Here is a 15,146-nt window from a genome sequence, read left to right on the forward strand (position 1 = left end):
TTATTTGAGAAGATTAAGAAATTGTATAGTGTGACTGTTCCTAAACATTACGGAGTTACCAGTGTTTTAGTATGTGATTTGAATACCTAGATTGTCTGATTATTATTTTTTCCTTGGAATAGCTCTTGAAGAGACAATTAAATCTAGCAAGTCTGCAGACTTGCTTGGAGTGGCTAACAAGAAGATGATTCTGGTGTTTTCTGAAAACATGACTTCAGAGGACCCTTCCTTACTATTGCAAATGGTATGTGTACCATGTTACCCTAGAGATCTTACTTCCTGGGTGGTCAAATGTCGTATATAAGAACTTTGTATGTGCAATTCTTAGCATTGGTATGCCATCATCAAGCTGCTAGGCAAATATATATATAGACTAACAAACCCCAATACAATCTACACAACACAGATTTCTGCCTTAACATAAGGAAAAGAAGCAGCAAAGCTATAACCTATTTGTACAAATTATTAGTGTAACTAAATTCCGGGAATTTTTAGTTTACTGGAAGAAAAGTTCTAGAGAATAAATTAGTATACCTGTGGGTGCTTCATAGAAACACATGTTTGTACATTCTTAGGTTCTGAGGGTACCATTACAGCAGACAGTAATTTCTTGAAGGTAACAAGAATTTAATTGGATGTGTAAATGAAAACACTGTGTAAAGTCATAGTGAAGTCCCACTGTCTTACAGACTTTTTGTTGTTGTTTTTTCTCCACTTCCTTTTCCAAGGTTGAGGATCTGATACTCATCGCTGAAACAGAATCTGACAGCGTGAGACAGAAAGTAACTGCTTATATAGTTGGTTCAGTGCTTGTTCAGTGCTGCTGCAATTCACAGATGAAGGGAAGTTATTTTTCAGTGGCAACCAGAGTCTTCTGTTTTTTGGATAAAAGAATTAAAAATCTCAGAGTTTGTGATCCTGCAGAGGTAAGATGTAAACAGTTTGGAGAGCGCATTTTCTTTGTAATGGAGACATCCTTTTTTATTGGAGAATAAGAAGTTCAGAAACATTGAGAAGGACTGAAAGTCTCACCTTCCTTTCTCTTCAAAGCAAAAATACACACCTGGTAGGAGTACTAGAAGCTGCCGTTAAGAATTGCTCTTACATTTTACCACTCTTGTGAGCCTGCATTAAAAAATTAAGAACTCAAGAGCTTTGGGCTAGCATCCCACCAACTGATTCAATGTTTCAGTGCTGTGGGCTTGGCACAAAGTTTGGGGTGTTTCTGACAGCTACCTTGTGGCATCATGTGGTGTCGTCATTTGGCTTAGAAATATCAGTGTTTAGTCGTTGAGTAAAGGTTTTCTGGCTTATTCAACAGGCAAAAGAAGGAAATGTGTTTGAGTATGAAAAAGATCTTAAGCTAAGAGCAGTTCCAGAGGAGGGTCCCAAAAATGATCAGAGGGCTGGAACACCTCTCCTATGAGGACAGGCTGAGAGAGTTGGGGCTGTTCAGCCTGGAGAAGAGAAGGCTCCAGGGAGACTGATAGCAGCCTTCCAGTACCTAAAGGGAGCCTATAAGAAAGATGGAGAGAGACTTTTTACCGGAGTCTGTAATGGGGCCAGTGGTTTTCAACTAAAAGAGGGTAGATTTACCTTGAATATAAAGAAGAAATTCTTTACTATGAGGGTGGTGAGACATTGGAACAGGTTGCCCAGAGAAGTTGTGGATGCTCTGTCCCTGAAAGTGGTCATGGTCAGGTTGAGCGGGGCTTTGAGCAACCTGGACTAGTGGAAGATGTCCCTGCCCATGGCAAGAGGGGTGGACTTCAAAGATGATCTTTGAAGATCTGTTCCAACCCAAACCTGTAATTCTATAATTCTATGAATTGCAAGCTCAGGCAAGTCCTTGCAACAATACTGAAGGTGGTGTGTTGTTCCTGAATTTGCTGGGTTTTGGTTTACTGTGCAGCTCCATAAGCAGCTGAATTGACAGTTGAGTTGTTGGCAGGTAACATGGAGGTGGAAGGAGGAGCCATCGGAGAGGCAGGAACAGTGTTCAGAAAGAGTCTTTCTGCATCTTTCTGCTAGCTTTTTTTTTCTTTATTTTTATCCTTGTTTTCCATTGGGGTTTTCTTGATGTATTTTGTGTTTAAACAGTTTGTTATTTTTTTTTGTAAGAAACCCACATGAGCAGGACTATGTTTCTGTGTATGCACCCCCTCACACACACATAGCAATGCATGATAATTAATTATTCTAATCTGAGATTGTTCCATTAAAGAGTTTTTATATATACAAGTATCTGAAAGATACGAATTATGTTGCTGGAACAGAGCTAGATGAAAGGATTAAACTGAATGTCCACAAGATGCTGTGAGTAACTCCTAATCCCTTTGAAGAGATATTTTAAGAAAGATTGGTGTTTTACTCTTCTGTTACCTCGTTTATGTGCACTGTTAATTGTGGTAGTAAGAGCTGGCATAGATTTTAAAACTGCAGATGTAAGTTTAAAAGTAAAATTAGAAAAGTAGTTCATTTCATAATGGTACCTCTTTTGAGGCTGGAAATTACGTATTGCTGAATTTTAGTGCTAAATTATGGTCTTCTGTTGGATGAAATTGTGGCGGTATATATTGAAATGAATTTTCCTTCACAGGAAACTCCCCTAAATTGGTTTGTTGAAACAATAGAGGAAACCTTGGTGCCTAAGGACTTGTTAACTGCATATATAGAAAAGCTTAATAGTGATCAAAGTGCTCATGCAGAGGAGTCAGCTATGTTCCTGTTCTTATTGAAAAACTTCATTAATGCCCTAAAACCTCCTCTGTCCTTTTCAAAAGGTACGTGTTAAAATTTTGACTGTATCAACAAAATGAAGAAGAAAGGTTAATTTTTTTTTTGTCTTCAGAAGTTGTTGGAAACAAGCAAGCCTTGCTTCCCTAACCTTCTTCCTTTGTTGTTGTTGAGATCTGTAAAGTTTACTCACTTGTGAACATGAAATCTGCCAAATGTATTGTCTTCTTTTGACTAGATATGTCTGTTTTCTCTTGGTTTCTGACTTGTTCATATGCATCCACTGTGTCTTATTTATAACCTGTATTTTTTAGAGGAAACTTGGTGGAATCCCGAATCTCTGAATCAAGATGGCCAAGACTACCTGCACCTCCTTTTGGGACTATTTGACCTCCTTGTCTGTGGAGCTAGTGAGGGAAGCAATGCTGTTCAGTACAGAGCATTGATGAATCTCTTACTCAAGGTATTCTTTTTGCATTTATTGCCCTGAATTATTAGTCATCAAATATTACGCAGTTACATAATTTTAAGGAAAAAAAAATGGAGAAAAATGGAGGACTGATCATACAGCACTGCTTTTGGCATGCTAGTACTGTGAGCAGATTAAAGTCTAAGCTTCAGCTGGTTAGTTAACCCTAATTAAATGTAATAATAGAAAACGAAAGTAAGAAAAGAATAGACCAGTTGAAGCAAAGGTGAAAACATAACACTGATTTGCAGGACAAGGTCAAGAGCTTGAAGTTTCAGCTAAAAGTTTTGGTCCTATTTAGGAGCAAGGCAAATGGTTGCTCTGTAAAATCTGTTAGTTTTTAAATACAAAAAATTAAAGGAAAACTTTTAGAAGACATTGCATGTTTCCTTATAACATCATCTCGCATTTTCTCACCCTCAATGAGTGGTATGTTTTTATGAAGAGAATAAGGGATTTTGGGAGTCTGGATTTTAGATGACAGGGACTAATAACTGTACATTCTGAGGAAAAGAGAAACAAGAAATTGACACAAAGCTGCTGTTACTGGAGTTTGATGCTGTTTCATCAAGAACAGCGTGTGACAAACGGAGGAAGGAAACAACAGCAACGATTTTCTAACAAAACTTGTTTCTGATGTTAATTCTTGTTTATAACTTTGTCTCATTATCAATCACTCCAAGATACAGTGAAATTTTGTACTGACACTGACCCATTGAAGAGATTCATTCATTGCCTGGCTAGTTAAAGCTGGGTGATACTGCACGGAAGAGAAAAAGGTGGGAGGAGGGACTACAGAAGGTTTGTGCATTGGGGTTAGTAATGTCCGAGGGCGCAGTGAAGGCAACAGCTGCGATAATAATTTGCTTCTTTCACTGGGAGAGCGATTTTAAGGGTGTTTAATTTGAAAGGGATAAGAAAGTTATTTTTGCCCGCTCTAGAACAGTTAATTTAACTAGAACCTAGATTTTGATGGACTTGTGGAAAAGAGAATAGGCAAGAGTATGTCAGAAGCTGCGTCAATTCTTCTGGCGAGATACATTCAGTGTGCGGAATGTTGAGTGGGCAGTCCTGTTTGATGGATGACAAGCTCTTAAGAATTCCAGAGACCATCTTGCAGACAGAAAGCGTGCTAGCTATTGCCAGACCATGTAGTAAGCAAGAAATTTAAATTGATTTAGGATACTGCTAGGAGACAATGTAACTGCTTCAAAATCAGAAGGTGTCCTCATTAAATTTTGATGAAGAGGTCCTGAAGCAAAGTTGAGGTAATTGGATGTAAATGTGTGAAAAACTGAATTGGATCTTGTTGGAGCAGCTATTAGTATTGCAGGGCCAGGGGGATTTCTGACCTGTGTCTGCGATTGTCAGTGATACATGTATGATGCAGTTTGTTAATTTTGGTCTGTGCTCTATTATTAATGAAGCCTAAGAATAAAGTTTAGTGTGAGTATTCAGCACCGAAAACTGCTGTACAAGGAAATTGGATGCCCCGCTCTTCTGATATGCTAGTTTATTATAGACTTCTGAAAATCACTTTGTATGACTGATGAAAATGCCAGGGATTACTCAGAGCACTTTTAATATTAAGATTACTGCTGCACAAAACAGGAACTAGAAGTTATTTATTTTTCATATAACAATTTTCTTGCACGATTGACATACTATACAAATGTTCCTATGGATATGTTTCAGTCTGTTATGATACAGAAAAAAAACCCATTGTATTTACTCACCTATAGACTATGAGTTATCTGTTAAGCTGAATAAGCCAGCTGTTAAGCAACATGTGGAGTTTTAGGCACACACGAGTACTGTTTACCCAAAAGCATCTACTCAGTAACTTTTTCATCCCAAAATACACTGTTTCTGACTCTTTAGTTCTCTTTCTGTGTAGTCCTTTGATTTCAGTGGTTTATCAGATGTTGTGAGTAGTAGTTTGCCAAATAAATTGAAGTTATTAAACAAGTGCTTTTCTCTTTTTTTTCTTCTTTTTTTTTTTTTTTTTTTGTTAAATTTAAGGTACATCTAAAAGATTCAGAGACTCTCTTCAAATTCCTTTCAGTTTTATGGACTTACAGTTATAACCTTTCAAATCATCTGAACTATGAAGTCAGTGCAATGCTACAGACTCAAGCTCTATATATTGGCTATGCACTGCTTGAATCACAGACATACCAAAAAAAGAAACAGCTGCTATCGCCATCGTCACCAGGTAAAGCATAACAGTGTCTATCTCTCATCTTAAGACTTAATCACAGTATTTTTTGATTTTGTGCAATTTTATTATATTTTATACTATGAAGGATGTCTATAGTCATTTATGTTCAACTGCACTAGGCTGAGCCAGCCCTTTCTTGTGGATTCACTGCTCCAGTTACTGGCCCAAGCTTGGAAGTAGGAGAAACTCCTTTTTTTTTTAATCTTAAAATTTTGTGTTGAAGAAACACCCTCCTATGCTGAAGAAGTCGGTTACAGCATCTTGCTTTCTCTGCGGTATAAGAATTTGACAGTCAGTAGCAATATATGAACTGTCTGAGCTTAAATACAAATATAAGGACTGTGATGAAGTTCAGAGCCATGGATCTGTGAGATTCATGATGGTTTTGTGTAGTCTAGAGGTTTATAGTGAAAAGAGATGACTTTTAAATTCCAAAGTAATGTTGATGCCTCTTCAGAGACAGATACAGTAAAATTCTGACCACTTGCTTTGTTCTGTTGTCTTTTTCCTCCTCCCTTTCCTCACTCTTTTGCAGTGATCATATCTTTGCTAATTAACTTGGGTAGTCCTGTTAGTGAAGTTCGAAGGGCCGCTCTCAACTGCCTCCATTCCTTGAGAGGGATAAAGGAGTCTCTGTTTCATCCTGTTCTTCAGCATTTGGAGCAAAAGACAGAAGAGATCGTATCTGACCCTACATACATAGCACAGGTATTTTTGTTATTAAGGTGTACATTAATACAAGTTTTGTCTGCTGCTCTAAGCTACGATCTTTTCTAAAATAATTCAGGTTAACTGGGAAAGTTCATTGCCTTTGTATACTATAGTAGACTGATTTATTATTTTTTTTAAGGATGATAAAAACCATTAAAGTGATTTATTACATACAGAGAATTGAGAATATCAGTCAAATAAGAGGTATTAACTTGTGGTTTATTTACAGATGAAGAATTCTGTTTGTATCTAGAGTGCATCATTATGAAAACATTGAATAAACCTTTTTCTAAGGCATTTTTATTGCACTGAAAGAACTTAATTTTCACTTTGTTCATGAACTAGGTTATGGAAACTCTATTTGAGGAGCTTGAGACACAACCAAAACAGAAATCCCAGAAGAAAAAGATGTTGGAAGCTTTGGAAGGCATACTTGACTGTGTACAGAACCCTATTTTCCCCTCATATATTGCAAGAAACTTAATGAAAATTCTTCACGAAGTCCATGGTGAGGTAAGTGCTGTCTTTGTAGTTGTTTGGTTCTGCACTTGATTGAAATGCTGAAATCAAATTTCATATAGTAATAATGCTGTTAAATACCTTAGTAATGTATTAGACTATTAGGTATTAAGTTGACACCTCTAATAATAAACAGTAGTGCTGCAAAGTCTGATTTAATGAAACATTAAATGTCTGCATGTTCTATCCAGGAATGTAAGGGCTGCAGAATTTTGCACTGAAGTTCTTAAGGAAACTCCCTTGTTGTTACTGGAAAAGACTTTCAGAAGAAAGTTCTTCCAGAATAAATTTATTACCTTGGTTAGATATCAGTGAATATAGAGTTTTCTGTACAGAATTGTAATATATTATGTAGTACTATCAATTTTATTTGTGTGTATTAGCTTCTTATTTAGTATATTCAGAATTCTCTACGTGCTGGAAAATACGTGAGTTCAATGTTCAAAAAATGAATGAAATAATGAATTTTTATGCTCTATTCAGTTGTATGTGTCTTGAAAGGATTGTGAACTGCGTAGAGGTTGAGCATTCTTGCCTCACATTTGAGTTTTGCAGGAGACAGCAACATAAATCAGTGAAAAAATTGCTTCGTTTCTATGCCTTAAAAATGTGAAATACTGCTCTGCACAGGAGAATAGCAAAGTAGCAGATGAGCATGTACTAGTGGTAATCTCACAGTAAATCTTGTATTTTCCTCTTGAATAGCTGTTGCATAAAGTACTGTATGCAGAGTGTTACCGGAGAGGGCACGTTACAGTAAAATGAAGCTGTGCTATTGGAAGTTTAAAATGAGAATGGATAAAAACTTTGTTATGAATTTCCTCTATTTGCAGGTGATTCTTTCTCACCTCTTGCCTGCACTGGACCAGTTGCTAGAGAAGGTCTTTAAAAAACCTGAGGCAATGCTGAAAGATGAAGTTGTTCTCCTGCATCTCATCCTTGGGAAGTTTAATGAATATTCAGCAGCACTCTTGTGCAAGAATCAGCAGAGTCTGGATTTATTTATCAAAAGTTTGCATGCTGCCAAGAAAATCTATGAAGAAATTCCACCATTTCAGATCACAGCACTTGGGCAGGTATGGCTTTATGAAATACTTTTAATTTATTTTTATGCTTAAAGCAAATAGAAACGTTTAGGATTGGATTTACAAGAACTCTTTCTGTGTTAAGGAGTCCATAGCTTTTGACTTCTCTTTCTTTAAGTACAAGTTTTCAGGGTCTCTGTAGTGTCTTTGAAACATCTAAACAGGCTGCAAAACTTTCTCTCTTAAACTTACTAGAAGAAGAAATTGCTGCTTGCTTTATTTTTGCATTTTGACAAGTACAGAATGGAGATATTGTATTTGCGTGCAGATGAATACCTGTATCATTGCCTGCAGATACTGCTGTTCCACTGTCCTTAGTTTTTGTCAGTCAGGCAGGAGCTTTACTTCATGTTTTAATTCTGAGGAAAAATTGTCAAGAAAATGTAGTAGGTGAGAAACAGTCTCATTTGAAGGAGGCTACAAATTCAGGCCTTCTATAGCCAGGTATTAGCGTATACTTACCAAAGGCTGGCAACAGCAAGTTTGTTTCCCCCTACCAGGCAAGCTGCGTGAAAAATTTCAAGAATCAGTATGTCTGATGGATATTTCAGAAGCGTGTTCTTTGCATCTAAGGATTCCTGGATATATACAAATACATAGTTAATGTGAAAATTTTTACAATATATGTTCATACTAACATGCCTGTGTGATTGGGTGTGTGATACATAATCTAACATACCTAAGTTCCATAGCTTGTGATTTTGTTACCCTCTTACAGTAAACCTCTCTGCATCCTTTCTTTTTTCCCTTTTTGTAGATTACTAAACCATTCTTTGCAGCTGTGTCAGATGGGATGGTGCAACAGAAGCTATTAAAAGTGTTGTTTGACTTACTCTTAAACTGTAAGAACCCAGTTTGTGCCCAGACTATTAGCAGTGTGTTTAAAGGGGTAAGTGGCAAACTCCAGAACACAGAAATATATTCCAACCAGTTTGTTAAATGACTGCTTTTAGAAGGTATTTCTTTAAATAACAAGTATCAGTCATTTACTATACTATGCAAATGAATTTAGCAGAAGTCACTTCTTTCTGCTGATTTTCATTTTATGGGTAAAAACTGCTTTTGTGCTGTTACTTAGGAGGCTTCTCCCCAAATACATTGATCATAGTTTTCATATAGCAACTTATTATATTACATGGATTTGAAACCCCTTCCTTGTTTTATTTGCTGTGAGAACTACAAGTAGGACAGGCATTTAGAGACCATAGTGATATGACTTGAATATGTGGATTATATTCCCATATGTGCGTGAAAGGAATGTGTTAAAAAAAAAAGGAGAGGGTGTAGATGTATGATACGACATGCTGTTCATTGGTGCTTACATTATTGTTTTTTGTTTCAGATTTCAGTGTGTGCTGAGCAGATTGTCACAGAACTGGAGCCTCCTGAGAAAACCAAAAGTCTAGCCACTGTTCAGCAAACTAGAAGGCAGAAAATGCAGCAACAGAGGTAAAATAACTAGAAATCAAAAAATATTATCTGTACAGTTTGAAAATGCCACTGGTTTTACTATATTTCTTAGTTTGCATTGAAAGCATCTTTTCCCCTTCACAGTAAAATAACTCTGAGCTACTTTTGGCAGGAGAAAACCAACCCATGTTGCTGTTTGAGAACTGATGGAACTATAGCCAAAATTTTTTTAAAAAAATAATTTCCCAGTACTTTTAATGTTGGCATTTGCTCTTGTAGAGTCTGGCTTGACACAGCTGAACAACATTCATTTTTGTAGGTATTAAACTTGGTTAGTAATAAAGATGTAGGAAGAAATTATGTACACGTGGCTGAAGCCTAAAGATGGTTATCAAAATGTTCCTGTTCGTTGACTGAAAGACAGTATTTTCTTTCAGTTAAAATGTTAATAATTAATTTTTACATCTCTTAATCTTGTTTCTTCTCTCCGTCCTCATAAGGAAAGAACTGTTTTGTCTACTGTACTTAGTCTCTTCTTTAAGCATTGGCTGTCAGCCACTGTTGAAACAGGATATTGGTTTTCTTTGACGTAGAATAGATGTTCTTATGTTCTTATTTTGCTTCACTTGGCTGTTTTTAATAATCACCACCCATTAGATTGATCCATCTGTGAACTCTATCTGTCTGAATTATAAACACACACACTTGCACACACAGCCGTTGCTTGCATAGTCAGTGGCTACGACAAGTAGTAGTTCAGAAGATGCAGGTTTCCTGGATGGCAAGCAGATCAGCTTTGGACAATTATTTGGTAATAGATTTTATTTATATTTTTTTTTCCCCATAGAAGTTTGCTTCATTGTGTAGACTTTTTGTATACACAGTAGGCATGCTATACTTGTTTGTTTTGTCAGGTTTGGTCTGGATTTTCTGTTGATTTTTTTAAAATGTGCTGCTTCTTCAGTCAAGAGCCCACGCATTGCCACCTCTCCAAGGAGAAGCAGTAAAGGATATTACTATGTGAAAGAAAGTTTGCCTTTTTTTACTTATGTGTGTGTTAGTTCCCTGAAACACTGTGCTATTTTCTTTGCAGATGTATATCCTGATTGTCTTCTCTTTTTAGAAAGCCTCAGGATGCAGAATTGGCACCGGAAACAAGCCACTTCAGTTGGCAGAGGGTTATGCTTATTCTGGAATTACTGCAGCATAAGAAGAAACTTAGACGTCCCCAGGCGTTGGTACCTGCGCTTTTTAACCTGCTGAGCAGGTAATCGTGCCTCCATAACACAGGAGTCCTTGAGCTTTCTCTTCTGCAGCAGACACTGTAAAGCATTAAAATATGGGCTGCTTTCTCTCTGCTTTGCTCTCGTGTTTTGTAGCTTGCCTTTTTTACTTGAACTTCTTTTAGGTAAATCACATTAAGGGAATGGGAAGTAACAAGTTTTTTGCCCTGTAAACTATGATGGGCTTTGTAAGATGGTTACCTGATGCATAGCTGCTTATGTGAAGAGTTTGTTTCTCAGGTGGAGGGCTTGGGATTTCTAAGAAGGATGACACCTGTGCTAAAATTGGCACAATTGACAGGACTTGTGTCTTTTGCAGAGCTATTATAATAATACCCTAAGCTTTAAAATTACTCCCAAAACATTGTGGAAAGGCCTTCAGACAGTGCAATCTAAGAAAACTGTGGCTTTTCCTGCCAGCCCTATCTTCAGGCACTTAGCGAAGTTTACATATAGATTGAGTATTTATCTTTTTTTCTTACTACTTTCTTACTACTTGCCTGGCAGTCATATTTCAGGTAATCATCTTATACTCCTGACAGTACTTTGATAAATGTCTTTTATTAAACTGGTAGGTGTATTTGAAAATTAAATAGAAGAGACACTTTTTGGCAAACACTTCTTAGAAGCCTTGATTTAGAACTTCCATAAAATGAAAATTGTAGTCACTTGTTTGTATCTTAACATGCAGTTTGGTCACTTAGTTTTGTCTCCTTTTTCAATTCCTAATTTTTTTTCCTGAATATATAGATGTCTGGAACCTATGGCATCAGATGAAGAAAATATGGAATATACAAAGCAGCTAATCCTCAGCTGTCTGCTAAACATCTGTCAGAAATTGTCTTCGGATGGTAGCAAGATCCCAGCAGGTAAAAATTGCCAGACCCATTTCTTTGTACTTCTCTCACCAGTACAGCATTAAAACAATGGCCTCTAACTTTTTTCTTCTCTTAGTCTTCGTATTGTTGAGGAGAATAGGCTCCTTTATAGGGCATACAAATTTGTCTTCTTAATCATTTTTTGTAGATCCCGTAGGTATGGTCTGCAAATTGAAACCAGTGCTTGAGTGTACTGTTTTCATTCCTACATTGTTGACTATTAAAAGTGCTAAAAGGTAATATTTTTTAACTTGCAGATATCCTTGACAAAGAAAAATTCAATGTGGAACTGATAGTTCAGTGCATCAGGATATCTAAAATGCCCCAGACGCACCATCATGCACTGCTTCTCCTTGGTGCTGTTGCTGGCATGTTTCCTGTAAGTACCTGAAATTTATCTATTGGCTCTTGTCTTCAGGTTCCAAATATTGGGAAGAGTGAAAAACATACAGAGCTATTCTGTAGGGAGAAACTTTCTGAAAGAAGCAAGAGACAAAATTTACAGGTTCACTGCTGTCTTAGAGCTTTCTATTCCATTTTACTTGAAAACAAATCTCTGCCTTGATGCTTTGATCACTAGTCATTTATGACTCGCAGTGAAGCCCATTAGAAATGGAAGAAGGCTTCTAACAACAGCCTTGCCTCACATTCCCACTGTGGCCAAAGTTCTGGTGCATTGTTTCTTCTTTCCCCTGCATTTTTATGTACAAGAGAGAAAACATCTAGTCCAGTAGCACATGTGTTCTTACAAGTTCCTATCTTGTACAACACAGAGAAATGCAGTTGTGGTTGATAGTGTAAAACCAGATTGGTCTGATTTTAGTTGACTGAGAAACAGGTCTTTTATTCTCTATAGATTGAAATTTGACTGTACACTCACTCTTCTAAGCAAAATTCTTTGCTTTGAAACTATGAAAGCAGCAAAATATGTCTGGATGTGTCAAACTCAGTTTGCAGCTTTATCTTTACTTTTTCCACACATTTGGAAAGATAACGTTTTTCACAAAAGGCAAAAGTAGACTGTTTTTGGCAAACTTCTGGAGGGTTTAGCTTTTTTATTGTTGGGGTTATTTTTCTTTGTCACCATCTTACTGCTATCACCTGCTATAGAACTGAGTTTTTATTCTGCATTAATATTGGCTCTTTTCAAGAATCAAGGTGAGAATACAAAGAAATACTTTGTATGAGTCTCATCTGTCTTTTTAAATCTAAAGCATTCCTTCAGTTCACTAAAACTGAAGGAGAAATGTACCCATAACTTCTTGTTCAGAGTTCTGGTAAAATCTAGGAAACTTAACTTTTGAGGCAGGTGACACCTCAAAGCCAGCCCTCTTGAAATTAATTACTGTGATTACAATCTCACTGCCCCCCATCCCCGAAAAGCCTCAAATTAAAATGAGCATGATTGCTTTCCATTGTATGACTGTAGATGATAAGAAGCTTAACATGAGCAGGCAATGTGCCCTCGCGGCCCAGAAGGCCAACCGCATCCTGGGCTGCATCAAGAGAAGCGTGGCCAGCAGGTCGAGGGAGGTGATTCTGCCCCTCTACTCTGCCCTGGTGAGACCCCACCTGGAGTACTGTGTCCAGTTCTGGAGCCCCCAACACAAGAAGGACATGGACCAGTTGGAGAAGGTCCAGAGGAGGGCCACGAAGATGATAAAAGGGCTGGAGCACCTCTCTTATGAGGACAGGCTGAGAGAGTTGGGGCTGTTCAGCCTGGAGAAGAGGAGGCTCCGGGGAGACCTGATAGCGGTCTTCCAGTACCTCAAGGGGGCCTACAAGAAAGATGGGGAGAGGCTGTTTAGTAGGGCCTGTTGTGATAGGACGAGGGGTAATGGTTTTAAAATAGTTGGGGGTAGATTTAGATTGGATATTAGGGAAAAATTTTTTACACTGAGGGTTGTAGAACACTGGAACAGGTTGCCCAGAGAGGTGGTGGATGCCCCATCCCTGGAAACATTCAAGGCCAGGCTGGATGAGGCTCTGAGCAACCTGATCTGGTTGGGGATGTCCCTGGTCCTTGCAGGGGGGTTGGACTAGATGACCTTTGAAGGTCCCTTCCAACTCTAACCATTCTATGTAGATACTGAAGTTATTTTCCAAGTATAAAACAGATGGGTGGGAAAGGTACTGAAAATTGCTGGAATCTATGTTCCACACTCATATTTCTGTTTCTGCAAATCTCCTATAGCTCATTTTGCTTGTCATAATACCATGGTATGAGTTGAAGAGTACAAGGTATTTCATCAGACTAAACTCTCAATTTCCACTCTTTAATTACTTGCTTAGAAGTGTGTCTTGGTTTCTCTAACAATTGCATAGAAAGTAGCTTTAAGGGATGCTATACATTTAAGTATAGGAGTTAGAGGAGATTTTGGAAGGTACTAATGATTCTCATTTTCTTTTATAGGAATCTAGAGACATTTGTGGGAAGGAGAAGTGCCTTAAGGTATAATATGTAGAGTGACACAGACCAGAAAGCAGACTAATCTCATCTGTCTTCTTTTCCAGGATAAAGTACTGCACAACATTATGCCCATTTTTACATTCATGGGAGCAAATGTCTTGCGTCTGGATGATACTTACACGTTCCAAGTAATTAACAAGACAGTGCAGATGGTTATTCCTGCTCTTATACAGGTAAATTTGTCTACTTAGTGGAAAGGAGTAGGAAAAAAGTGAACAATAAGATTGTTAATTAAGTGGAGTAAATGGTTTAGAATATCAGTGGTAGAATGAGTTGTAGCCTATTCTAGGGTTATTTTTAGATAGATATTAAATTATATATAATAACTGTCTTAACAAACTACTCATCTGACCAACTCTTGAGTTCATCACAGGACTGCTTATTTTCAATCTTATGAGCTCCTGTGCTTTATAAATAGTTTAGCCAAAACAGTATCACAATTGTACTTAAAGAGGACCTGAAACATACTTTAAGGTCAAGTTTTTAATCATAAAAATAGCAAGCAAGTTCAGTAGATGAACCATTGGAAATAAGAAGGTGGGTATTTCTCTCATTTTTGGAATTTACAAGAAAGAACTTGTACCTGTTTGCAATAATCTGTTTGAACTCCTGTACCTGTTTGTACATAGGCTGAAGATAGTGATTTGTCAGAGTCCTCAGGAAGTGTGGAAGAGGTGGTGATAAAAATCATTCGTGTGTTTGTGGATGCCTTGCCTCATGTGCCGGAGCACCGACGCCTGCCAATCCTGGCCCAGCTGATCAGTACGGTGGGAGGAGACAAGTTCCTCTGGGTTCTCCTGGTGCTCTTGTTTGAGCAGTATGTGACCAAAACTGTGACTGCGACGTCAAGCACAGACAAGGTGAGAAGGCTAGTGGGGTCGACTTATTCCTCAAGAGACTGCTCGCCTCCTTTCTGTTCCTGGTGCCTTTAACAAGGTGCAAGACAAGCCCCTAGTTTTATGCTAAAATAAGTAGTGAGCTCTGAGTTGATGCTGTAGCGGAACCTGATGGTGATGTCAACTACGATTTCTATTGCAGATACAATATTGTTTTGTCCTGGAGCATGAACAATAAATCAGATCGTATTGTATAGCAGTCCTTGACCTGAAGAGCTGATAATCTACTTCTGAAGTGCTTCAGTATTTTTAAAGTTGTGTTTTTTCTTTAACTGTGTTTGTGAAACATGATACTGCTCTTCCTGTACAAACCAAGATAAACCCTATTATGTTTTTGGGTGTGCAGGCCCTCAGATTGGTGAAAGCATAGTTTATGGGGAAAACTAAAAGAACTATTAAAAGGAACATTGGTGAAAAGATAGTCTTTGCTGTAGCAATTTAATCTCTTTCCGTACCCTCTGGTGTTCT

At 37.7% G+C, this 15,146-nt stretch overlaps 1 protein-coding gene across 1 annotated transcript in view; it reads left to right on the forward strand.

Annotated features, from left to right (window-relative positions):
- HEATR1 (HEAT repeat containing 1) overlaps positions 1-15,146 on the forward strand; it is a 37,832-nt gene that overhangs the window by 12,348 nt on the left and 10,338 nt on the right. The window contains exons 16-30 of the mRNA XM_086745111.1: positions 123-244; positions 729-926; positions 2,600-2,783; positions 3,051-3,199; positions 5,228-5,420; positions 5,962-6,134; positions 6,483-6,650; positions 7,490-7,732; positions 8,499-8,630; positions 9,084-9,190; positions 10,275-10,418; positions 11,185-11,303; positions 11,570-11,691; positions 13,827-13,955; positions 14,412-14,642. Of these exons, the coding sequence (XP_086601237.1) occupies positions 123-244; positions 729-926; positions 2,600-2,783; positions 3,051-3,199; positions 5,228-5,420; positions 5,962-6,134; positions 6,483-6,650; positions 7,490-7,732; positions 8,499-8,630; positions 9,084-9,190; positions 10,275-10,418; positions 11,185-11,303; positions 11,570-11,691; positions 13,827-13,955; positions 14,412-14,642 (2,414 nt within the window). The remainder of the gene's footprint in view (positions 1-122; positions 245-728; positions 927-2,599; positions 2,784-3,050; positions 3,200-5,227; positions 5,421-5,961; positions 6,135-6,482; positions 6,651-7,489; positions 7,733-8,498; positions 8,631-9,083; positions 9,191-10,274; positions 10,419-11,184; positions 11,304-11,569; positions 11,692-13,826; positions 13,956-14,411; positions 14,643-15,146) is intronic.

This window comes from Chlamydotis macqueenii, chromosome 3 (genome assembly GCF_036417535.1).
Source record: "Chlamydotis macqueenii isolate bChlMac1 chromosome 3, bChlMac1.mat, whole genome shotgun sequence".
NCBI classification, from domain to species: Eukaryota; Metazoa; Chordata; class Aves; order Otidiformes; family Otididae; genus Chlamydotis; species Chlamydotis macqueenii.